The sequence below is a fragment of the Crocodylus siamensis genome, chromosome 4, assembly GCF_052110815.1.
Source record: "Crocodylus siamensis isolate JL-2025a chromosome 4, ASM5211081v1, whole genome shotgun sequence".
Lineage (NCBI taxonomy): Eukaryota > Metazoa > Chordata > Crocodylia > Crocodylidae > Crocodylus > Crocodylus siamensis.
Genome location: NC_143398.1, coordinates 183,427,492 through 183,453,632, shown reverse-complemented (window position 1 = coordinate 183,453,632; position 26,141 = coordinate 183,427,492). Strand labels below are relative to the sequence as shown.

Sequence of the window (26,141 nt, the reverse complement as noted above, 5' to 3'; positions counted from 1 at the left end):
GTTCTGAAATATGATCCAGCTCCTCTTCAGAGTCAGAAAGTAATAAATATAAAGAACAACGTGTTTTAAAATCCTGTGATTCTAAGCACATTTCATATTTTGGGATACTGACTTACTTTTGCATGCACAGACAGAGTAGGTAGTAAGACAATTCAAATGCTATTTAGCTGAATGCTGACTTCTAAGAGTTTGGTTTAACCGAGCAATAACTGGTTACATTGTGAAGGATTTGAAGTGAAATTGGCCATTTTATTTGAGTTTTAAATGTAAAGTTTAGGTTATGCAGAATCATAGAAAATTAGGGTTGGGTGGGCCTCAAGAAGTCATCTAGTCTAACCACCTGCTCAAAGCAGGACCCACCACAACTAGATCATTCCGGCCAAGGCTTTGTCTAGCCAAGCCTTAAAAACCTCCAAGGATGGGTAGTTCACAGTCTCTCTGAGTAACCTGTTCCAGTATTTTACTGCCCTCCTTGTGAGGTTTTCTCAGTATCTAACCTAAATTTCCTTTGCTGCAACTTGAGACCACTGGTCCTTGATCTGTATCTGCCACCACTGAGAACGGTCTAGCTCCCATCCTCTTTGGAACCACCTTTCAGGTAGGTGAAGGCTGCTGTTAAATCCACTCTTAGTTTTCTCTTCTCCAGATTAAATAAACCCAGTTCCTTCATCCTCTCCTCAGAAGTCATGTGCTCCAGCCCCCTCACCATTTTTGTTGTCCTCTGCTGGACTCTCCATTTTGTCCACATTCTTTCTGTAGCAGGGGGCCCAAAACTGGACACTGTACTCCAGACGTGATGTCACCAGTGCGAAATAGAAGGGAAAAATCACTTCCCTCAATCTGCTGGCAACCTTGAGAAGATTAGAGGGAACTTTTAAATACCTCAGCACTGATTTTTCAGTTTCTCTGTTTACTAATTAAATATTTGTATGACAATGCACATGTTGAAAACAAGGCAACAACTCAGTATCATGTAGGTACCCTTAAATGGATAGGACTATCTCGGTTAACTTGGCATTTTTAGCTGAGAACAAGGTATCTAACACAGTGAAGTTAATCTTCTGAACTCTAAAGTAGCCCTAACTGGTGATGTAATCTTTTTTTTAATAGAATGAAATTATGAATCAATCTTTTGGGTATTCTTGATGACAAATGGGATTGTTCTGACAATGGAGAAACAAGCATCTGCTGAAACATCCTCCAGTTGCACACTGGGTGCTCTTGGAGGGCATATGAAGCAGGAGAGAACTTTCAGAGCTGCAAAGCTGAATGCTTCTCTTGCATCCAAAATCAAAAGTAAAATAAGAAGTGAGTGCTATTACTTTACAGTGAAATAAATTACAGCATATAATCTGTATATTCTATGTACAATTAAAGTAAATAGTATGTGCTTAATAAGTGTGATTTGCTAAACTGATGCCTGAATAAAGAAAATGATAATTAATGTAATAACAAGAATTTTAGAATGGGATAGGGGGTTAAGTAAGACACAAGATTTTAAATGACCATATCTAGATTACTTAATGTATTCTTGTATGTGACATAGGCCAAACATTTTGTGGCTCAACGCTTATGACACTCGTAGTCTTCCATTGGACATTCAAATATTGAAGCAGCCAAAGTGGTGGACCTTTTTGAAAACGTTCTCCTTACTATCAACTTGGCCACATCCTGCTAGTGATAAATGTAAGAAATACTTCATGGAACCAGATAGTGAAAATTAAGGGTACCGATGGTAGTGTTGGGGTGATGTGTTTAACATCTTACAGTAACCAAACAGTGTCTGCACTCTGTGGCATTAGTAGCTTCATTTTACAGGCTTCAGAGCTAAACGCATACATTTGCTATCATAGTTCTGAGAGAAAGATAATTAAGTGAGACTTAGTTTTTCCATGTTGGAAATCAGGTTTGTATTTTAACCCTACCAAAATGATCCTGTGAAACTTCTCTAATCCTCAGTTTCCTCATGTGTAAAAATGAAAGGAAATAATAGATACTTGCCTGTCTTCTAAGGCAGAAGTGAGGCCTTACTGAATATTTGTGAAGGCCATTCTAGGAACATTAGACAGGGAATGAAGTACAACTGGAACTAAAGAAATCCTTTCTCCAACCCAGTGTCCCTTATGTTAAGGCAAAGAATATTTTGAGAGTGTGATCTTTTTTTTCCCCATGTCTTGTCATGTTCTAAGTGTAATATAAATGCAATGCAGAAAGCTCAGAGATGACTTGGAATATATGCACTGTCTTTGACACATTAAAATCAAGCACCTAAGAATGCTGTAGCAGTTGGGGAAACAGTGACCATTGTGAGTGGACAGACTTTCAGGACAGTGGGAAGCATGTCTGGACTAGAGAATTCTTCTGACTGCCAAATTTTAAATTCCTACCCAAAATGCTTAGGATACTAGAGCTCTTAATATAAAAAGCCCCCAAACACCTACATCATTGTCAAAACTACCTTTATGCTAATTTCCATTGCTATGAGAAACAGCCGCACTGTTTTTTGCTCAAAAAATTCCAAACTGACTCCAAAATCACACATTTAGCTTTAACTTAAGCCTGAGTGGCTAGTTTTCAAAACTGAGAACTGGAAAGAAGTTTGTAATGAATAATGCTATGCAGCTATATGAAAAGTGTTAGGCGTGCAGCCTGTAATTCGTATTGAGACAGTCTGGTTTAGAAAGTGTTGAGGGATAGGTAAAAAGTAGAATATTTGTATTATTTTGTCTCCTTCTACAGACAACTCTTCTTTTTTTAAAATATCTTTAAAATATAATAATAAAGCATTGGCTCTGGCTCTGAGTGCAGAGAAGGAAAATTCTCGGAGGCTGAAGAATGAGAAGCTCTTTCTTCAGAAAGAAGTAGAGGAGCTGCAATTTCATAACATTTTGCTTCGTCAAAAACTAAACTGTTTGGTATGCTGTCAAGTAATATGATTACTTCATTGGATCATCTTGACCTTCTGTTCTGTGTCCCACTAACAACTTTCTTACGCCTGTCTTAGCATTATAATCCTCCTTTTCACTTGTATTTATTAGTAATTTTTATGTTTACTTTTTTTCTGACTTGATCATGAAAATGTATTACAGGGTGCCTTTACTTTTGTTTTTTGTTTTTCATAAATAAATCTTCAGTCATTTAAAGACAGTGTCTTTAAAACTTCATTTGTGACTTTTTATATATGCAGAACAAAACACTCATAGATATAGAAGCATTTTTGAATAATAATCTCTTAACTGCAATCAAAATAAGCAGTCTTTCTGAGGTAAGTTTCTGTTTTTTAAGCATATTGTAGATAGAAGGGATTACTGCTTAGTTTTTTAGTCAGTATTATAGCGTAAGCACGGATACATTTTCAATAGAACCTGAGAGACTTATGAGGGTAAATTATTTAGGCACTTTTGAAAAATGTGTCCTAAGTATTTAGATTTTTTTGTGAAATCCTGGCATTAGTAAAGTTAGTGAAAGTTTTTTTTTTCCTGACTTCAAAGAACCCAAGATTTTGTCCCTTGTCTTCTGAGACCCTGGTTCTAAACTTAGCAAATTGTCTTAATGCAAGTTGTACAAAGGTGCTGCTGATTAATCAATAGGTGGCAGCCTTCACCAGTGAGCCAGTATTGTTCTAACCTGGCATGGACTGTGCTGGGGGAGTTCACATCTTTCAAATAAAACTTCTTGCTCAGTAGTGCTCAAAATATGGCCTGTGAAGCCAGGTCATCTGGCCCGTGTGGGGCAGTGCCAATTTTAATTGCAGCTCTGGGGTTGAACCTGGCACGTGGAATAGTTGTGTGCACCAGAAAGGTTGAGTACCCAGAGATGTGGGTTTTCCAGAAGATTATGAGTCAGAAAAATGTTTAATGCCCTTAATAGAGCATGATCATTCAGCATGTTTATTTGACTTATATTTAGTAAACAAAACTAAAAAAGTACCCCCATCTTAATTTTATGTCCCAATAGCCACAAGTATTTGAACTGAAATATTTGATTTGGAAAAAAATTGAATACAGCACACTTACTGTGGTTTAAGTGTTATATTTAAACAAATGCAAAGCTTTATGCAGGAAGAAATTATTTTTATTGGAATATTTGTAAAAACATAAAGACAATACACAAAACCATGTACTTCCCTTGCATTGTTTGTTTAAACTGAAGGAAAAAAAGGAACTAAAAACTGCTGATACACTAACTTTAACACACCCAAAGAACTGTGCATGATATGCTGTGGTTGTCCACTCATCCATCTATTGCAACAGACTTTAACTCTCTTCCCCTGAGATCATGGTGCCACCTCCAGTTTCATTGTCACTTTCTGTAGAATCACTTGAACAACTTATTAGTTCCATTTCAGAATCAGTTTGAGGCCAATCTGATTCAGAACTACTTGAACCACATTCTCTTTTGCTAAGGGATTGTTTTTTTTACCAATGAGCCTATGGGCAAGGGCAACTTATCATCACGCTGCATCTTTTCACTAATTCTGCTTCTGAATGATTCTCCAGAAGCAAGGGATTTTGAGAACTAGAAAAAAGGTTAGTGGTGCATTCATTTTGTTTTGATTTGACCTGCACAGTTGATTAGGTGAATTCATAACTTGATTTTTGGTTTGGCTTATTATGTGAGTATATTTACCTTCCTGTTTACAAATCAGTAAAACATATATGTACTCCCTCACATACTTCCTAGGGATAATCACATGAAAACCATTAATTACAACTTTGAAACTGCCAAGCTTGCCTAATACTGTATTGGTATCCATTCATTGTTACTAATTAATTTTATGAAAAAATGAATTTTTAGAAATGGAAAATTTCCTGTGGAAAAATAAAGCACTGGAAAAATTTCCGCCCCACATCTCTGTGAGTACCATTGCTCTAGCTGCAAACAAATGTGAGTGTTAGACCCAGTGTTATAGGAGTATTCCGAATAGTTCCTTAAGTTCTGCTTTCCTACATGTTTAATTTCAATACAATTTTTTGAAAATTTTCTGTTTGAAACTATTGTTCAGCATTCTTCTGCATTCCTATATAGTTTCTGCACTTCAGTAGTGCCTGAAGTAATTTCTGTATATGTATAGCTTATAAACTACTTTAGGATGAAAATAAGTATAAATATAAAAAATATTTAGGTTGGACACAAAATAAATTATACCTCATTGTTGTATTCTTAAATTGTTGTATTCCTTTGATGAAATATTCTTTAGGCTGTGCAGATTTATATGTGTGTGCTCGTTCACTCTGCATATGTAATGATGATGAACAGTAGTATCTCCTGCACTTCTAACTGGCTAGTCTGTTTTTTGCTAATGATTTAATTTTTCTAGAGAGTATTTCCAGTACTGCAGACCCTTGGGCAGCTTCTAAGACAACTAATTCCGTGTTCTTCTTTTTTCTTAGCATCCTCAGAGTCCACTTCTACAACCAGATGGTAAAAACAGCCATGTTGGTAATCCATCAAAGATTTCACATCATTCAGTTAGGTAATATCTAACAAATAGGAGAGCTTAGGGACACGGAATTCAGAAGCTTTTATAGATCTAACTACAGCATATTATTCTGTAAAGAATCATTTAAAAAAATCAGGAAAACTTTGTTTAGTTTGATAAAGAATTATACGAGACATAAAAACGATTAGCAAAATATGTACCATATTTACTTGAATCTAAAACAAGGTTTTCCCTCAGGTAGCATAGGGATGAGGGGAGGGAGCAGTACTGCAGCTCTGATTCTGACCCTGAGCCTGGGTTGGGGCCAGAGTCAAACCCACAGTAGCCTCCTGCTCCCCCCTCTGTTTGCCCTCTGCGGTTTCTGCCACCTGCCCTGTCTTTAGGGTTACCATATGTCCGGGTTTTCCTGGACATGTCCTCTTTTTTGGACGCCTGTGCTGCGTTTGGGTGGCTTTTTAAAACAAGAGCAAATGTCTGGGTTTTCTGCTCTCCCAGGCTGGCTGCTTGGGGCTGGAAGCAGTGGCCAACATGCACAATTTCCCAGTGCAATGAACAACCACCTGTAGGCAGCTGAGTGGGTGAAAGGCAGCCAGGAGCTGGAGCAGGAGCTACCCAGCTGCAGCTTCCCCCCTGCTTGCCTGGGCACATGGTGTTGCCACTTCTCTGTGCTACCTGTTGCCCAAAATGGCACAGAAGGTGCAGGGGCCAGTGAGAGCTGAGCAGCATCTGAATGATTGCAGCAGCAGTGGGAGTAGCCCCACCAGGAAGCTGTGAGCACTGGCAGTGCCATTGGTGGGAGTGGGCAGGGCTTGGCCCCATGTGGAGTGCTGGGAGGGCATCTGTGGGCCGGGTGGGGGGTGGATTGCACCTGTACTACACTGCCTAGGTGAGCTCTGCTGCCTCCTACCCTGCTCCCCGACCTCCAGCCAGTTCCTAGGACCTAGCATGTGGACAGCCCCCTCCACACACGCACATGCCCTGTTCCCCCCAATACACACACACATACACACTATATAAAACAATAACATTTCTACTTCATAGTACAATTTGTGATTTTCAGATCTGGAGAAATATCTGTGAAGATTCCTTTAGTTGCAGCACATAATGCAAAACAGAAAAACAGCCCTTCTGTATGTGAAATAGCAGATGATCTTTGTAGAAACACTGCTGTTGCATCCAACAAAGTCTCCTCAGATAAGATCAGTTCTGAACTGTTATTGAGTTCTGAGAAAAGTAATTCAAAACCGAATGAAATAGACAAAATGCAAATGGTTTTAGATGCAAGTGTGTGTGTCAAAGGTATGCTAATTTATTGTTTAATAGATTTTATTTTTAGACATTACTATAACTTGGCCTATAAAAGTGATTTAATTGCCATCTGACATAGTACATCTAAGTGAGAATTACAGTTCATGCCATTTCAGGCTGCTTTCAAATTCATAAACCTTAATATTTATTTGTACTTAATTTAAAGAGGATGTTCACCCAAAACTACCTGTGCTAAAATTATTTAAAGATCAGTTCTTGTAAGAATAATAACCTAAATGGAATAAAATGAACATTAACTTACTATAACTCAAGAAAATGTAGTATATTCTATTTCAACCACATCTACCCCCTTCTTGCAGATTGCTTACATTCTGTCAGCTCTGTGAAGCTAGCAACTCCAAAGCATTAACAAATAAACCAAGCTTCATTAAATAAACAGATTTGGGATACTTTGGACATGGGTAAACATCTCCTAGAGATGAGAGGCTCACTCAGACAATGCCAGGCTGCTACCTATGATAAGGTGACTGCAACCTGCAGCGCTGACTGTGCCTGTGATCATGCCACACTGGAGAGAGTCTCAATTAAGAAAGACCATGCTTGGCATCTGGTGCAGCTAGTACCTGTCTGTTTACACCAGTAATTTGTATTGCTGTAACAACTGAGTTCCAGGACTCAAATATAAGTAGTCTTCATTGACAGATCTGCAGTTCCCTGTTGCTATGTTTTTCTGTCTTTTTAAATATTTCTTCCTGTACTTCCTGAGATCTGGGTGGCATTTTATAACTCCCTCTTTGGCATTCAACTCATTTTTTTCATGAACAGATCCAGACTGCCAGCTAATTTTTGATCTGCTTGTCTGACCACATACTCCTATTGGATAATGTTGGATAAAGATCTCCTAGCAATTTAGGAACATCAGCTTTCTTTGCTTTTATTATAAGAGCTAATGCTGCCTTCAGAGCTATTGAGTAAGCTGGGTAATGATAGGAAACTGTGCAACCTCTGACTTGAGAGCCCTGAGAGAGAGATCAGTTGGGCATAACTTTAGTAGCTTGTTTTATGATTGAAATTTTCTTCCCCAAACTTCCAGCTCTGTGCCAGGGATTTGGAAACACTTAGGGTCCTGTAGGGTTTCCATGCTTATGGGCCATTGCAGGAAATGTGGGAGCCATAAGAGCTGTGGCTAATTTTCCAGATTTACAGAAGTGGAGATAAGAACTGAAAATCAGTACTAGCCAGGGTTTCTAAAGTTTCTAGGCTCTCAGTTCAACAGTAAAGAGACTGGAGGTAGTCCCTGGTGTTCTGCATCACTGGACTGTCCCAAAGCAGCAGACCCTGAGCTGAATGACTGAGAGATGGAGATATAAAGGAAGGTATTACCTGTGGATTACTTTTTTCTCTTATTAGACTGGGTAAACACCTGATTCCCTTATGGTAGGCTGTACTGAGGCTGCAGCATTTAGAATAAGATTTCTGGCTCCAGGACAGCCTTCTTGGCTGGCTGCCCCAGACTCTGGAAACCTGTGCTTTCCAACAACCCACCAGAAAACTTGCTTGCAATTTGATGAAAATTTGTCAAATTTGTGATGTTCTACTAAAATATGTCAGGTTTCACAAGTATTTTCCAATGAAAGTGTTGATGGGAAATGTCAACCTGCCTTAGTCAACAGCATCTCATGATCAACAACATGGAAGGCAGTTGATAGCTTCTATTTCTGTATGTGTTTGTATATGGTATATACTGTATATAGCATATTCTGAAGAAAAAAATGCAATATTTCTAAAATAGGCGTTTCTGTATTTCATGAAAGTCAAATGATATTGTTCCTCTTTTTTTTAAAGTAATTTAAATGTGCTTTTTTGGTTGCAGAAAATCAGCCATGGACAGAACTCAATTGTAGCTGTGTTTTCATCTCTGATGTCAGTAATGTACCATCGGTGGGCCCATTTGAAGAGTTTATGAAACCACACTATGATAGTCCATTACCATTAAATGAAAATATGACTGAGTGGAAGAAACATGCACTATTTTGTAGATCAGATATTAAATCTACTATAAAGGAATGTAATAAAGAGGGGAGTCTAAATAATGAGTCATATAATTTAACTGATAATGGCAAAGTGATTACCACTACAAGTGCTTGGCCAGAACTAAGTTTGTCGCCTCAACTTCCTCCTTTACCAGTTCAGTCTATCAATGAATTTGGTAAGACAGAATCAAATAAGATGCACTTGGTTAGTGAGAGAAAGCCTGAGGAAACTGTTTATGATGCTGATATGGAATTGACAGCTAGTGATTTGCGCGAGATCCTCACAGTTGCATCAAAAGCCAAAAATAATAGGAATAGTAATGTAAAAAATGATAAAATTTCAGCAAATTTAAGAAAGGTGAGATATTCAAATACAGGAAAAAAGGATAAAAAGAAAATGAACAGCAATACTAGACTCATTTCTGGTTTTCCAAATGAGGAAGGGTACAAAAATACTGAAGTTGCTAAAAATTCAAATATTGCTGAACCAGAAGCTGACATGTTTCAAATGCAGATAAAACCTGTGGCTCAAGGGAATGCTTTGAAGAAATGGAAATTACTGAGAATCAATAAACATGATTTTGGACAGAACTCTCAAAACAATCATAAAAATGTCAGACAGACCTATGTGGTTAATTTAGCATGTCCTGATGAACCAAAACAAGAAAAAAATAAAGAAGGTTGCTTGGAAAACATGGCTGACAAGCTCCAAAACCCTGACTTTATCTTATCCTCTAGCAAGGTGCTATCAAAAGATTATAGTACTAAAAGTTTACAAAGTAAAGAAAATGACATGTCCGATACCTTGTCTCTAGAGCAGAACTTAGCAGTTACAAATGGGAAGCATAATAGACCAAAAATAAACAGAAAAAACTTTCAAATCCCTTCTGAAATGAGCAAAACAAACTACTATGGAGAAAAAACTGGACAGCAGCCAGACAGCTGTTCAAAAAGTTCCAATGCAAAGGCATGCCAATCTGATTGTAAGACAAAACAAGACCAGAAGAGTAACAGAAAGAGTGAATATCACAAAGATAATAGCTGCAGGGACAGTCCTAGTTATACTGTACCTATTCAGAAGATAGGCCAAAAGGTTAATATTTCACCAGGAAGCTCAAAGCATCTCTTGACAAAAAATAGCCAGAAAAATAATATTAATAAATCAAAAGATATTGCACCATGTACATTTTCTGTAAAGCAATGGTTAAAAAATGAAACCCTGTCACGCAGTGAAGTTCTTGCAAATAGAATTACCAAAACACAGCAAGTTCAGGGAGTTTTCGATATTCAGACCAGTAAACCTAAGAACAAACAATCAGCTAAATCCTCCTTAAAGAATGTGGTTGATTGCAGCATTAAAAAGCCTTCTGTTTTAATTTTCCCAGATAATCAGATTAAGAACAAAGTCAAAATTATTTCTAAGGATCCTGAGATTAGGCTAGAAGGATATGACAGGAAGCACATTGACCAGATGGAACAGAATGTTTTGGATGACCAAAAGTCCGAAACAGAAGTGGAGTCCTTCATGAACAAGTTGATTGTTAAACCAGAACTACTGCATTTTATGCCTAAAGAATCAGAACTTTTAAAATTCTCACCTGTGGCCTGTTCTGAGGATATGTCAGTTACTTCATGCAGCTCTTATCAAGGGAGTCTTTCACACAAAAAGCTCCCAGCTGCTGACCACCATAAAATTTCTGTAAACTTCCCTCTGCTAAAGAACTCTGAAATCTTAGAAAAAACTAATGAGACACCATTATGCACTAATAAAAAAGGGAGGAAAGTTGAAATTACTTTTGAAGGATCTTGTCAAAAGAACTTAATACTATGCAATGGTAAGTATTTGAGCCATGAAAAATCTAATGAAAGGTTAGACTGTAATATGTTATATAGAGAAAAGGTAATTTCTTTGAATATTGCTAATATAGATCCCCCGCACTATTAGTCATGTTATTTATCTTGATTTTAGTCATGAATTGTCAATCACTATCAAAAGTGGATGAAGTAGGGGTGGTAAAAAAAGATTGGAAATCGCTGATACTGTTTTTTCTTTTTTGTGGTAGATAATGTTCCTATTAGTTTATAATGTATCCCAGGTTCATGTGTATTCAGGCTGCTTTAAGTGGTTTATAGTCTCTGTGAACCAACCATAGTTGGTGCTTGTACTATTCCTGTAAAGAGTGTAATAGAACTGTATTGGGAGATTTTCACTTAAAGAGTTAAAATGGAAGGTTAAGCAATTTCTTTGGCAATTATGTAAGAGTAAAATAATCATTTGAAGACCTATTAGATCCTAATTCTTGCAAATGGAAGATAGAGCCAAGAGTCTTTTCCATTAACTCTCTCAATTCCTACCAATTACTTTCCTATAAGAACTACAATACAATACTAATACAACTACAATATTAATTCTGAGGCCTTTGCCAAGAAAATCCTGTTCAGAATTTGTCTAACATGCAGCTATTAAGACACTTTATAGGCATGCAGCTATAAAGACACCAGGACATTTTTCTGTATTTTACAGAAGAAAGTTCAAACTTTTCAATTGGGTTTAAATTTAAACAAATATGGTTAATCATACTGAAGCAAGACAAGTTACCCTTCACAAATCAGGGGTATGCAGTATCAGTTCCTTTTAATGTTACTCCTTTATCCAATAGCCTTAGAAATAAAATAGACTTAATACTATAACTCCTTTATGCCTATATAAATGTTTATATGCAGTTTACAAGTAGTCTTCTGGCACAGGGATATACTCCACATTGTGGTGCTTTGTCCATCCTCTGAATCCCTGGGAAACCCATGATGGGTTTCATAGTTAAATGCTGGCAATATCAGACTGCCACAAAAATTCCTTGTGCTCATAGCTAGCCAGATTTAAATTATAGCAGTTGGTAGGTTGTACCAAGAGTCAAAGCAGTCCTTAATTCATTCCAAAGTAGTTAAATTATAGAACTGATGAAAAACACTTTCCTTGTCTAGTCATTGTGTCTTACGCTGAATGATACTTGGTAAATCAGATCGTGTGATTCCAAAGTAGTATTTGTGCCAATTAACAAATATTAGTTTTTAAAACATTTTAAAAAATTAATTTGGTAATTCAGAAATTATTTGAAATGAAGGATGCAAACAACTGTATTCACAGAGAGTCAAGCTCTGCAAGATCTGACAAATATGAAATTATATCCCCATAATTCCTTGCCTGAAACCCAGAAAAAATTTGAAGAAAACTCAAAAACACCAGCTAGACCAAGAAAAAACAACATTTGCTACAAAGAACCCAGATTAAACAGGTTAGTAGAATTATTTTTTCCCAGCAAGTTGCATATTGCATCTGTATCTAAAGTATCTTATCTAAAGTACTAGCAAATTGCCCATCAAGCATGATTGGGGGGGGGGGGGGGGCCGGGGCCTGCATTGCCCCTCCACCCCCAGCCTTGGGTCAGGGTCCAGCTTCCCTCCCTTCCCCACCTGCCACTTTGGGCCCGGGCTCATTCACTTTTCTCCCTCTCATTGTTTCGGGTCCAATTCTCCCCCACCCCCTGCTGCTTCGGGTATGGGCCCATGCCCCCCCCTCCCACCTCCTGCCTCCCAGAATGGGGAGGAGGGGAGTTTGCATGCAGGTGGTGGCAGCTGGGTCTGGTGGCCAGCAGTGGCAGCCACCGGTGGAGGCAGCTGAAGGCGGTGGCATGTAGCCGTGCACTACCACCAGTAAACTCCCCCTCCCCTTCCTGCTCTCTTCCCTCCCTTCCTCCTCTCTCCCCACTGCCTCCCGCTCCCTCCTGGCTATTGTTGGGGGGGGAGGGGGTGCCTGCTCCAGCCCCTCAGTGTCATAGCAGCACTCTGCCATTTGGGGAGGTGAAGTCAATGTTACGCTGCCAGCACCCCATGCCGCTGCCATCTCCAAGGAGCAGGGCTGGGGGGAGTGAGGCCAGTACCACTGGCCTCACACCCCCACCTCCCCACTCCATCCTCTCCATCATGGCAGCGCTCCAGTCCCCACTGTCTCCCTCTGCCTCCAACGAGCAGAGGCACGGTGGGGCGAGGTCAGCACTGGTGGCTTCTTCCCCCCCACCCCCCCCACCCCCGGCCCTTCAGTCCCCGGTGTCATGGCACTCCACTGTGTCTCTGTCAGTTGGAGCACTCTTATTGGCTGCTGAGACAACCAGTCAGAGTGCAAATAAAGCATTACAGACAGACAGACAGGCTAAGGCTTTTATAATATTAGAATTGTATCATTATTGTACCTAAAGTATCCAAAAGCATATATTTCTGTGACATCTGATTGAAAGACAATACTATGGAGAAGGATATGGGATTCTTGGTAGATCACAGACACAGTATGACTCTATAGTGTGACATAGCTGCACAAAAGGTGAATGTGGTTTTGGGATGCATCGATAGAAACATTAGGTGGAAGACACAGGAGGTGATAGTGCCTCTCAGCTTGGCACTGGTTAGTAGGCCTGTGTGAGTCAGCAGAGATCCAATCCGGCCGCTTCGGATGGCCACTTCGAGGAGTGGATGGCCGCTTCAGCCCCTGCATGGATCTCCTAGAAACTTGGCAGGCTTTGTGGCCTCAGCAAGAGCTACCACCCCTGCAGTTTTGACCGTCCTGTGTTGTAACACAGACATGACATGAGTTTTGCATTCAAGAATTTGGGGTATGTCACAAGCCGGCTAGGCACTGTGAGTGTATCAGCTGTTAGGCTGCTGAGTTCGGGATCAAGGAGGTGAGCTGGGAGTGAAGTAAAGGCAAATTTACTTATAGCTTAGCATACAACAGTTAACAGAAAGGTTAATGCGACAAACAGTACAATAATAAAGGGCTAATAGTGAATGATAACAACAGATAGAATAACAAAGAGTTCCTACATGGGGTTGGCAACTTATCGGCAGTCCCTCTACGCCAGTTGCGTGCCAAGTTGTTCCAGCAAAGTCAGGCGTCCCCAATCAATGCTGTCCAAGGGGTCACTGGGAAGGTCCCTTGGTCAGGATCTGGTCCTCACTCACACCGGGAGTCCAGGGTCCAGGCTTGGTACAGCTATGGTCCTTCTGCCCATCCTTCTAACTGGTCACTTGACATGCACATTCCTTTATACCTTATTTTATGCTAATCTGTTGGCTTTAGAGCCACTCACAATCTTGCCCTATAGCTATTACCCTATGGGATCAAAAGGTGTTAGAAATTATCATGAAAGGTTACAGCCCAAACTCAGGTTCACCCAATAAACAAATTACACCACATTACTTTGAGGTTTGAAATTAGCATTACCTGCCCAACACCAACCCCTGTTTTTTTATTTCTTGGATTCCTTGGAATGTGCTAATTATATTAGGTGGTCAGATCTTGCTATGGCTTGACCTTTAAAAAACCTGTTAAATCAGCTAATCTTGTAGTTTGGCTTATTTTGGGGGCCTAGTCAGTCTCATGATCAGTGCAAACAGTTAGATTCAACACTTTGGTTAAATTGTGACAGACAAATTTCACTTGCAGGTTGCAAACTTACAAGCTTTGTATTAGCTACTCTTAACTGCTTAGACAATTGCCTGAATGTTTCCAAGAGCATATATTTATTGCGCACGATAGTAACCCCTCTGGTTCTGGCCATCACAGGGGTACAGTTGCCCTCAACCCCCTGCACTGATCTTCTTGAAACTTGGCAGACTTTGTGGCCTCAGTAAGAGCTACCACCCTGCAGTTTTCACCCTGCTATGTTGGAACACCTAGATGTGACATGCTTTTTGCTTTCAAGAATTTGGGGTGCTATTCCCCCAACCCCTGCATCGATCTTCTTGAAACTTGGCAGGCTTCGTCCTCTCTGCAGAGTCTACCAACTCTGAAAATTTCATCCAAATTGGACAAAAGCAACAAAGTTATAGATATTTTATTGTTTCCCCATTATACCCTATGGCTGGATCTCCAACGCAGCTCCGAAGCTCTTTGGAAGCTCTGAACCACTTCGGGAAGCCTAATGAGGCCAGCGCTTTGGTCTGGATGTGCTGCTTTGGACCCCAAAGCTTCTCCAGATCTCAAGCTCTGGCTGAAGCCTAGCACAGCCCTACTGGTTAGGCATCATATAGGGTATTGTGTGCAGTGTTGGGCTCCACATTTTTAAAAGAATGTAGGGAACTTAGAGAGGGTACAGAATCAGGAAACAAAAATGATAAAGGGCTTGGAGGGCGAGTCATATGAATAGGGACCTACCTAATTTGCAACACAAGCTCAGGGTGCAGCAGCACCTTTAATCTTGCTCTTTTCTCTACCCAGTACCCCCAACTGCTACTGCTAAGTAGCCAAGAGGCAATTAATGCCACAGTTTTTGCCTCTCAGCCAGTCAGTGGCAGGAGGAGTGGAGGGGGATGCAGTGAAAAGAGCAAGATTAAAGGTCCCACTATGCTGTGAACTTCTCCCACGATTTAGGTAGGTCCCTACGTATGAGGAGCGGTTGAAGGTGGTAGACATGTTCAGCTTGCAGAAAAGTTGCTTAGGAAGTGACATGATAGCAGTCTTCAAATACTTCAAGTACTGCCAGGCAAGGTTCTTTGAACAGATATGATATCTTTTATTAGACCAACTGAGTAGTTGAAAAAAAGTTCTTAGCAAGCTTTCAGGCGCAATCACCCTTCTTCTGCTCTTCTGAGACTCCAAGGAATGTGATACGCTATAAACTTCCATAGGACTTCAAGGACTGCCATAAAGAAGAGGGAAAATACCTTTTCTGTCTTGCTGCAGAGAGTAGGGCACAGACCTATGGCTTGAAGTTTCAGCAAAGTAAGTTTAGATTGGGTATCAGGAAAAACTTCACCGTTAAAATGGTGAGACAGTGAAAAAGACTGCCAGGGAAGCTGTGGAATCTCCCTCAGTGAAGGTGATCAAGAAGAGGTTGGGCAGCCACTGACTGGGGATTTTCTAGGCATATTTTTTTATGGGTATTTCCCAGGCTTCTGGGCTTTGCTGGTTGATGCATGGGGCTAATATGGCCTGTCCCAATCCCCCCCACCCCCTGATGCTGCAGATGTCAGGGCTTTTTTAAGCCTTCCTCAGAGGCATTGAGTGTTGATTGCAGCCAAGCCTGGGGCTTGTGACTGGGGTGTGCCAGTGTTTCTGCTGGCACTTAAGCCCAGGTGTTCCTGGCTTAAGGTTCTTGTCCCTTCACTCAAGGTAAGACTGATTGCCATATTTGGGGTCAGGAAGGAATTTTAACCCCTGCTCAGATTGGTAGGATTCTGGGTTTTTTTTGCTTTTCTCTGTAGTGGGGGGTATGGCCTTCTTCCTGGGATCGCTTAGCATATTAACAGCCTTTATAGCAGCAGGACATTGGCTGCTATGGTCCCCCTGTTTTACCTGTGGCAGATTAGGGTATTATGTCTTGTGTCAGGGTTGTATGCAGTTTTGCTAAGAGGTTACTGGAGTTGTATATAATGGTTTAGGTAGGGATGATCTTGCCTCAGGCAGCGAGTTGGACTAGATAACCGCTGGAGGTCCCTTCAATCCCTACTTCTCTATGTAGTATGTTGGACTACTGTGCCATTTAACCATTCCTACCATTCAAAATTGCAAATTTTTTGCTTTCAAAAATTCCAGAACAAGCCCCTTCATATTTACCCAGCTTGCTAATTGTTTAATACTACATCTGCTAATAACCTCCCGTTACTGTATTTTCTCATTTGTCACCCTCGCCCCCCAAAAGAAATTCACCTTTTTTTTGGAAGCCTTGAACCTAAAAAGTTTGAGAACCACTGACCTAGAATATGGAGTTCATTGTCATAAGAGAAAAGAATGGTCATAGGTCTCACCATTTTCATAACTTACTGCAAATCATTTATTTCCTTAGCTTTCTCTTAATATGCTTCACACATTCATTCAGATATATACACACATATATAAAAAGAACTCCCAAAATTATCAATCTAAATTAATTAACTACCATACCATATAACTACCAAATGAATTAACTACCATATTATTTCACACACAACATCCCTTAAACTAAGAGATGTGTCTTATTTTTGAAAGGCAGAATGAGGAATAAAAGTTCTTTTCATAGTAAACAACTGAGTAGCAGCAGTTGGGGAGCTCCCCACATATCATGTGCACAGTTACTTTTGGTTTTTGCCTGGCAGAAGCTGAAATATCAGGTACTGACATTACTGTATTTTGTTGCTTACAATACATGTCAATATTTCCAGGGTTTTTGGGGGGGGGGGCGTTGGGGAGGAGGGCGTGGTTGTATATCATACAAACTCATGAAGAAAACCTCAGTAATAATGTAAGCATTGTTATGAAATTATTAGTATTCTTATGATACTGGGTATTGCAAACAATTTTGCTTTTTTGTAAGAGAAACTTGCATTTTTTCATATATTATGCTTCCTGTCCGTGTGACAGGATCCAGAGTCTCAAAGGAAAATAATTATCTAAAACTGTGAAACTTGTAATGCAGTTCACAATTTCTACTATAGTTCAACGTTTCATGTTATGTTCTTTTCATATTGTTTTTTGAAAGATGTATAAAACTTTGAAACTGTGCTGTATTTAGTATATTTGATGGAATTCTTTAATTTTGTGGGAAAATGTAATGTCAGATCATAAAAAGAAGGGATATTCTGTCTGAAAGTAAAAAAGCTACAATATGGTCTTAAAAATATGTTATATCTTCTTGTATAAGATGCAAGTTGGTATAAATATGATCTTATATTGGAAAATAATTTTGGTAAGATACTTACCTTTAGAAAAGTCCTGACTTTAAAAGAATACTCTCATTTAGTGTAGTTCAAAGAGTGGTGTGTAGCAGAGGTCAGCAACCTAACTGGAGCCTTTCAGTTTGGTCACAAACCTGGGGCTTCAGCAGTATTTGCTAGGCAGAGGGGAGAGGCGGGGGTGGGTTTTGCAGATGGTCACTTTGTCTGTGCCACTACAGGGAGAAGCAGCTGCGGTGGGAGCATTCTTTAGAAATGGTAGTAGTGTCTAGATCCTAGTGCCCACCTGGCTCCCTGCCTCTCATCTGAACTGGGTCATTTCATCCCACAACCTAGAGAGGTTGCCAGCTACTGGTCTATAATACTGACAGATCCAAAAAAAGGGTGCAGATAGGCAACACTCTTATACTCGCAAAACCTGCCTTTACACCAGAGCAAAGAAGAAACACGCTGATGATGTAAACCTCTACAATAGTGTATTTATTTATTGAATTACTCCTGGAAAAAACAGGTAGAACTACCTTAGTGTAAGTTACGCCGGTGCATTTGCCATCTACAGGCATACCTCGGAGATATTGCGGGTTCGGTTCCAGACCACTGAAATAAAGTGAATATCGCAATAAAGCGAGTCACATGAATTTTTTGGTTTCCCAGTGCATATAAAAGTTATGTTTACACTATACTGTAGTCTATTAAGTGTGCAATAGCATCATGTCTAAAAAAAAAATGTACATACCTTAATTAAAAAATACTTTATTGCTAAAAAATGCTAGCCATCATCTGAGCCTTCAGCGAGTCATAATCTTTTTGCTGGTGGAGGGTCTTGCCTCAATGTTGATGGGTGCTGACTGATCAGGGTGGTGGTTGCTGAAGGTTGGGGTGGCTGTGGCAATTCTTAAAATAAGACAACAATGAAGTTTGCCGCATCGATTGACTTGTTGAATTAAAAAATCGTGGTTCGTTTCTCGGGAGGTGGAAAAAAACTTTCAGCTACAGACACACTTTATTAGCAACACAAAAGATATATATTTGCAAATAGGGTCAGAGGGAGAAGACAAAAGATCAAATCCCTCTGCCCCCGAGCACAATCATTAGCAGGCTTTTATCCCCCCTCTCCTGACCACGTGTGTAGAAGGAGGAATTTTTACAACTCATTTCCGGTTCATACAAACATATATGTAAACATGTCGCTTCATACGTCCCATGTGCATTATAATTAACTACTTAAGTATGCGGGGCGGGTAGGCTTAATATGCATTAGGCTATCACGCGTGCGTAGATGGGACCCAAGGTTACTCAAGGTTCAACCTGAAGGCAAAAATGGCATTTGCTCTTATCTTAGCCTAGGAATGTGGGGTCATGAAAGAAAGTGTGATTTAGTGTAACAAAGAGATAGTAAATTTGCAGGACAGAGAGGGAGTGATACCTTAGTACAAAGGGCTTTTGGTGGTTTTTCCCATCAATTTCCAACCCCCCCCTTCCCTCTCCCATTAAGGAGACAAGGAGGGGTAGCAGCTGTGTTTTTTTTTTTTTCCTAAATCTGCTATTGTTAATGCATTTTTAATAATATTTCTAACAGACTCTTCTTGAAAATCTGTTGTTTAGTGTAGCCACCTTCATTGATTATCTTAGCTAGATCTTCTGGATAACTTGCTGCAGCTTCTACATCAGCACTTGCTGCTTCACCTTGCACTTTTATGCTATGGAGACGGCTTCTTTCCTTAAACCTCATGAACCAACCTCTGCTAGCTTCAAACTTTTCTTCTGCAGCTTCCTCACCTCTCTCAGCCTTCATAGAATTGAAGAGAGTTAGGGCCTTGCTCTGGATTAGGCTTTGACTTAAGGGAATGTTGTGGCGGTTTGATCTTCTATCCAGACCACTAAAACTTTCTCCATATCAGCAATAAGGCTGTTTCGCTTTCTTATCATTCGTGTGTTCACTGGAGTAGCACTTTTAATTTCCTTCAAGAACTTTTCCTTTGCATTCACAACTTGGCTAACTGTTTGGCGCAAGAGGCCTCGCTTTCGGCCTATCTCAGCTTTCGACATGCCTTCCTCACTAAGCTTAATCATTTCTAGCTTTTGATTTAAAGTGAGAGACGTGCGACTCTTCCTTTCACTTGAACACTTACAGGCCATTGTAGGGTTATTAATTGGCCTAATTTCAATATTGTTGTGTCTCAGGGAATAGGGAGGCCCGAGGAGAGGGAGAGAGACAGGGGAACGGCCGGTCGGTGGAGCAGTCAGAACACACACAAAATTTATTGATTAAGTTCGCCGTCTTATATGGGCGCGGTTCGTGGCGCCCCAAAACAATTACACAATTACACTAGTAACATCAAAGATCACAGATCACCATAACAAATACAATAATAATGAAAAAGTTTGAAATATTGCGAGAATTACCAATATGTGACACGGAGACACGAAGTGAGCAAATGCTGTTGGAAAAATGGCGCTGATGGAAAAATGGCACTGATAGACTTGCTCGACGCAGGGTTGCCACAAACCTTCAATTTGTAAAAAACGCAATATCTGCGAAGCGCAATAAAGCGAAGCGCAATAAAACGAGGTATGCCTGTATTTGCTTTCATCCCTGGAACAGCCATTTGCTCAAGATTAAACCTATGTTTATCTTCTTCTCACCACTTAGTAGTGAGGTGTTGTAATAACAACTATCATGAGCAACTCTCACGAAGTAGCTTCTCATTTGTCTGCTCATTTGATAAAAAGAAATCTTATTGTACAGCCACAAAAAATTAAGAATGTCCCTTGAAAAATCCTTTTTGTAAGCATTCTGAAGTCTCCATGATTGACAGTGAATTTTGTGGTTGAAAATGCTTCACATTTTAGAACATTTTGGTTTCTTCTAACTTATGTTTCCTTTCAATCTTGTAAAGTTTCCTTTATTGCTTTAATGCTTATTATGGCATAAGCTTTTTTGATATATATTTGCAACAAGTTTTGTATCCAAATCCAGTTCTTCTAATTGAATTATGCCCTGATAGCATCAATATGTAAATTATGTGATTGTTTTGTACTAAATAGAATCTAGTGCCCTTGCAACACTTGGCTACTGATACAAAAAATAAGCTAACTGTAATACACACACACACGTGCACTAATAGCCTGTCAAGAATAATGGATTTCAGGGAGTGTTTATATGCCCCCACCGCTTGCCCCATACTCACTCTTCAGGGCCAGCTATGTAAAGACTCCCTCTGGTGTAGGGGATCTCTCCTCCTGCCTGCCTCCATCTCTCAGTGGGGCTTTCCCCACCTCCCCTCCCCATTACCCTACCTTCTTCCCCACCGCCTCCCCCTCCCTGCTGGCTGTTGTCAGGGGTGGGCACGGGGGGGCACCACCCCATGACACCCCTCTCCCCCCCCTCCCTGATTCCCTCCCTTCCTTCCCTGCTGCCTGGCCCTGACAACAGCCACCACTGTGACCTCCCCCTGCCCCATGCCCATCTGAGCCTGCACAAACTCCCTCCCTTCCCACTGCCTCCCCCTCCTTGCCAGCTGTTGGCAGGCCTCTTTCCTGCTCCTCTCCCTCCATCCCTTCCCACCACCTGACCCCAAAAACAGCTGTCACTGTGACCCCTCCTTCACCTCCCCCCACCCCACTCCCCTCCCTCCTCTCCCTCCCTGCCTGCTGCCTCCCCCTCCCTGCTGGCTGTTTTGGGGGTTGTTGGGGATGGGCAGTGGGGGGGGCACTGCCACCACAATCCCCCCTTCGCCCTCAGGCAGGAAGGTGTGGGGAAGCCCCACTGTTTGGGCAGCCAGGGCGTGTTCCCCGCTGCCACAAACTTCCCTGGCAGTGGTTCAAACTTGGGCCTGCGCAGCCTGGGCCCACACAGCCAATCGCCACCTGCCCTCTTGGCAGCACATGCTCAGTTGGCCAAAAGCATTATGGACAGACAGATATACAGACAGACAAAGCCCTTTATATATATATATATATAATTACACATATCATTTGGAGAATTAATTAGTTGTCTGGCTATGCTTAAAAAAATGTACTTGCCAAACTCACAAGGACAAGAGTCACAATTTCCAAGATTGTTAAGAAGAAAATACAAAAAACCTCTTTAATGAGTAGTCAAATTTACAAATTATTTGAGAATTAATTATGTTTTAAAAGGGTATTTTAAATCTGAAAACTGTAAGAATTACAGCAGCAAATTTTTTAATTTAAGGGGGTTGTTTCCTGTTCCCATAAGACTTGGAAGGAGAAAAGTATAAAAAGTGTGAAGCAAAGCAGCAGCACTTTGTTAATGTTTCTTAAGTTAGGAGCACAGGACACTAGAAAGAGATGAACTTCCATTTCAGATAAAGCATAACAAGTGCTACATTCCCTTTTTGGATTTGTTCCAAGTGTACATTTATCCATTAGCCAGGGGTGGAGAGAAAGAGTATGGTATGCTGTTGCCAGCAGCACATTATTTATTTAGTATTGTTGCCCATGGACCAGTGAAGGTTGGAGGCCATTGATTTTAGACAGCTGTTATATAAATGCCATTGATGTTTAATACTTTCTGTTCTGCAGCAAATCGAGGCGTGGAGATCAGTTTACAGATTCGGAGTTTCTGAATTCCCCTGTCTTCAGAGTTAAAAATAAAAGGAGTTTCAAAAGTAAATCAAGACTAAGCTGAAAGCAAGCAAGAAGAGAACATACTTTTAAAATGTTTTGTACAGTGTCATTTTTTTTCAAAGTGCAAAAGTTTTTCATACTGTTCTTTTTTTGACTAAGGCTAGTCAAGTGAAACAATAGCCATCCAAAACACAATTTTCTGTGGACATAGTTTTGGGCTTATACTGCTTACCTAAGCAGAATACCTTACTGACTAAGCCCAGCAGACTTTTAGTACTATGTATGTTATGAATTTTTGATCATTTTCTTTAATCTGCTTTAGGAATGTATAGTATTTTTAACTTTAAATAAATTGTAAACTTTCATGAGAATAAAAATAGATCAGTCTCTCTTGGGAGAGACTGTTACATTGTTGTATTTGTACACTAAGTGGATTTATTTGTCCTCCATTGCAGTTGGAAATAACACAGGCATCACAAATTGTGATAAATTTGAATCTGATTAAGATAACACAGTTATATTTTTATAAGATAATAGCTAATTCCTAAATCATAGGCTAAAACAGTGTTTGGGGTTTTTTTTATTTCAAGTGCTATTCAAACTTTTACCAGACAAGTTTCTTTGGGTAAATGTGATATCTTTTATTACAGGGGTTTTCAACCTTTTTGGATCAATGTACCCCCCCAAGCAGTGTACCCCCAGCGGCTGGACACAGGGTGGGGAGAGGTAGTGCGTGGCCATATGGAGAGCGGTGGTAGCTGCCACATGTGGGCTTCGTGCCCCCTGCATCTGGTCACATGGGGGCGGGGGGGGTCTGCCTGTGTGGTAGTGTGGGATGGAGCAGCGCTCCATCCCTGCCTGCCCATGCATACCCCTTAGCACCTTCCCATCCCCACCTGCCCACGTGTACCCACAATTGACAAACCCTGTTTTATTAGACCAACTAAATACTTGGAAATATTGTTCATTACAAGCTTTCAGACACAAACACTTCTTCCGGCAAGCTCTTGATATGCCGATATTCCTGAAGAAGGGTGTTTATGCCCAAAAGCTTGCAGAGAACAGTTTTTCCAACTGTTTAGTTGGTCTCATAAAAGATACCACATTTACTCAAAGAACCTTATCTGGCTATGTCTTTGGAACAACATGGCTACAACCAACACCCCTATTCAAACTTAATAATTAAAAGTTATTTGAATTGAAAAATTAAAATGGTTTGTTAAAAAAATTGTTATATTGGAAGATACTGACTTTTTCGTATTTTTAAAAAAATGAAAACTTTGGCAAAATTGGAAGGAATATGCAGAATGTTTAGCTGTTCTCAAAATTGGCAGGTTTGATACTTTAATAGAAATTATTCTTTCATTGTGAATATAAATATGATTACTCTAAACATGAACACATCCTACAGGACATAAAGCAGCCACAACTGCAGAGAGCTACATCAGAAGTTGAGATGCACAGGACTTTGTAGGATTGGCTCCTTTGGCCGCATCAAGACATGCAGGCACACATAGCTTGTGGCACTGCAAACCTCTTTGCGGCACCACAGACTGCACACCTGGAATGTCAAAATGTGTCCCATGCTGCAAATTTGCATCTCAGGGGCAAAGTTTGTTACCAGGATTTCCCAATAGTAAAAAAAAAAAAAACCACAAGGAAAAACAAAGGCTCAGTCCTCAAGGGAAACGCTTTGCTATCAGGCAGAGCATCTCTACTATTTCACTTGTGCCCTGGCTGCTCCAGTACACCAGGAGCTAGGAGGAGTGGGGGAAGGGCAGTTTGCCTGAAGTGGGACAATTTGTCCCTCACCAAAGTGCACGTTGAGGGGCATCTGTTGTGGCACGAAGTAGTAGCACATATTTGGACCATTGCTATTTGTTCCACTGCAAGCTCACATCCCTGCACATCTGGATGTGGTCTTTGGCTTTAACCTTGAATGAGGGGAGCTTCACCTCTTTCAAATCTCCGCTCATTCACCTAAAGTATATGTAATCATACTGAAAGATTATTTACAACTAATCATTGTTGAAGTTATGAAATTTCTATATCTTTGAATGCCTCCTGGAGGAAGCCATATGTATAATATATCTCCAAGATCAGGGGCAATGGCTGGTTGTTAAACTTTGCTGACTCCCATTCAAGTGGTAGCACTTTAGGACGATGAGATTGCACAGGCTGGGGAATCCAGACCAAGGAAGGAGGCTTGGAGAATTGGATGTTCCCCAGAAGCAGAACAAGAAAATCAATTAACAAGAAAGTGTTAATGCTTTTATTCATAAAAGAGCCTCAGAAACTTGGAGGGAACTCACAAGGTCTCACAGAGACGCACAGTTTCAATACAAGAAAGGAAATGCAGGCCATGTTTTCGAAGAAGACAGACTGTTTAATTGTAGGATCAGCCGGGGAAGATCTAGCTACATAGAGCAAGACATTTCAGTATTTAGAAGCAAAGCCCTGTGCAACAGAAGGGATCTAGAACTTCTTAGAGGATTCCAACCTAAGTCCAGAGCACATTCAAACTTTGTGAGGGAACTGAGGCAGGACAATTCATACAGGCGTTCTTTTATCTAGATCTGTAGATATCCAGTACTAGGAATGGAAAGAGCGATTGGTTTTTAGAATGCTTGCAAGGTCTGTCACTGTTTTCTTTAATGATCATGTATTCTTGAAGAAATAAAGCCAGTGTGTCCATAAAAATGTGGAGCTTAAGAAAAGGAGCTATTTAATCTACTGAGGAATCTAGAAGGTCAGCCTAATTTTGGAGGCTGAAGGTAGTTAGAATTATACAAAAGTAGGTCTTTAAGCGACCTCAGGAGGTTATCTTAGTTCAACCCCTTGCATAAGGTAGTATCACCCTCACCTAAACAACCCTAGACAAATGTTTGTATAATCCAGTGGTGCTCAAACTCTCTGGTCCTGCAGGCCAGATAATTGGTGTGGGACTGGTCCACGGGCTGGATCCTGTGTGAGGGACCAGTCCCTAGACCAGTTCCAGCACGAGGTAGGTGCGCCGAGTCAGTCTGTAGGTGCAATCTGGCACATCCAGGTGTGTTAGATCTGGCCATGCCACACTTATCTTCCCATGCACATATTAAAAGAAGAATATATCATATACTCTTAAAAACTATTAACATTTTATAACACTTCTGTTGTATCAATACAGTCATTTCTGGAGCATTATAAGACAAAAATGTGAAAACTAAAGACAAATAGCATCTCAGTTTTTTTGCTTTTTCTTTGTGGGTTTTGTATTTTTTTTAGGGGGAAAGGGTAGGGTTTGGTTTTTCTCTTATGCCACTGCCCCAAGGCATGTGAGTAGCAAACCATGCTTTATTTTCTGTCATATCTTTCACTTTTCATGTTTTTATAATACAAAACTAAAAGAGGATCTCCCTGATTTTTAGCCTACATATACATTTCTTGAAAGTTTTGACTCATTCCTTCTCTTCATAGGTGATCTGCTGTTTGACTCATGCCTATGACTTTTGAAAGAATGCCTATTTATAATTATTTTACATTTTTCAATAAAATAATTGAGGAAAACAGCTATTAAGCCTGGATTAAAAATGAAAACAATTTCCAGATTTAATTATAAAGAATCATAGTGAAATAGAGCTGGAAGAAACCTTGAGACATCATCTAGACCAACCGCCTGCCTGAGGCAGGATCATCCCTATCCAAATCATCCTATGAAATCCTTTGTGATTATATTATAAAGGCTTAGTGTCCTAAAAGTTTAAAATTTTCATTTTGAGGACAGATATGTGCATTGGTGTTTTTAAAAATACACATTACATTTTATCTATTAAAATATGCTTGCTGTAAAATTCATTTATCATTGTTCAGTGTTGGAATCTAACTAAAACCTTTCTGATTCAGAATATTTAAGGGAAAGGCAGTTACCAATTTTGACTTTTTTCTTTGTTTTTCCATTTCACTTCCTAAGAATAATATGCAAAGCATGACTGCATGAATTGATTATAATCTCTCATTGCCTTGTTTTTTCGGGGGAGTTTTTTACTGGCTTCTACCTAGCCCAGCCCCTTTCTTCTTTATGTATTTGTCCCTGATTGTTTTTCTTACCAGTTTATATTTGA

General features: G+C 40.1%; 1 protein-coding gene across 1 annotated transcript; it reads left to right on the top strand.

Moving 5' to 3' along the window:
- The first annotated feature begins 405 nt into the window (after positions 1-405).
- SGO2 (shugoshin 2) lies at positions 406-22,112 on the top strand. Its single transcript, XM_090041703.1, is given in 10 exon segments — positions 406-1,308; positions 2,740-2,915; positions 3,188-3,265; positions 3,652-3,801; positions 5,394-5,476; positions 6,504-6,742; positions 8,586-10,645; positions 11,728-11,756; positions 11,868-12,038; positions 21,997-22,112. Coding segments are annotated over 10 exon segments (3,255 nt in total). The 5' UTR covers positions 406-1,145; the 3' UTR covers positions 22,103-22,112.
- Positions 22,113-26,141: the final 4,029 nt, after the last annotated feature.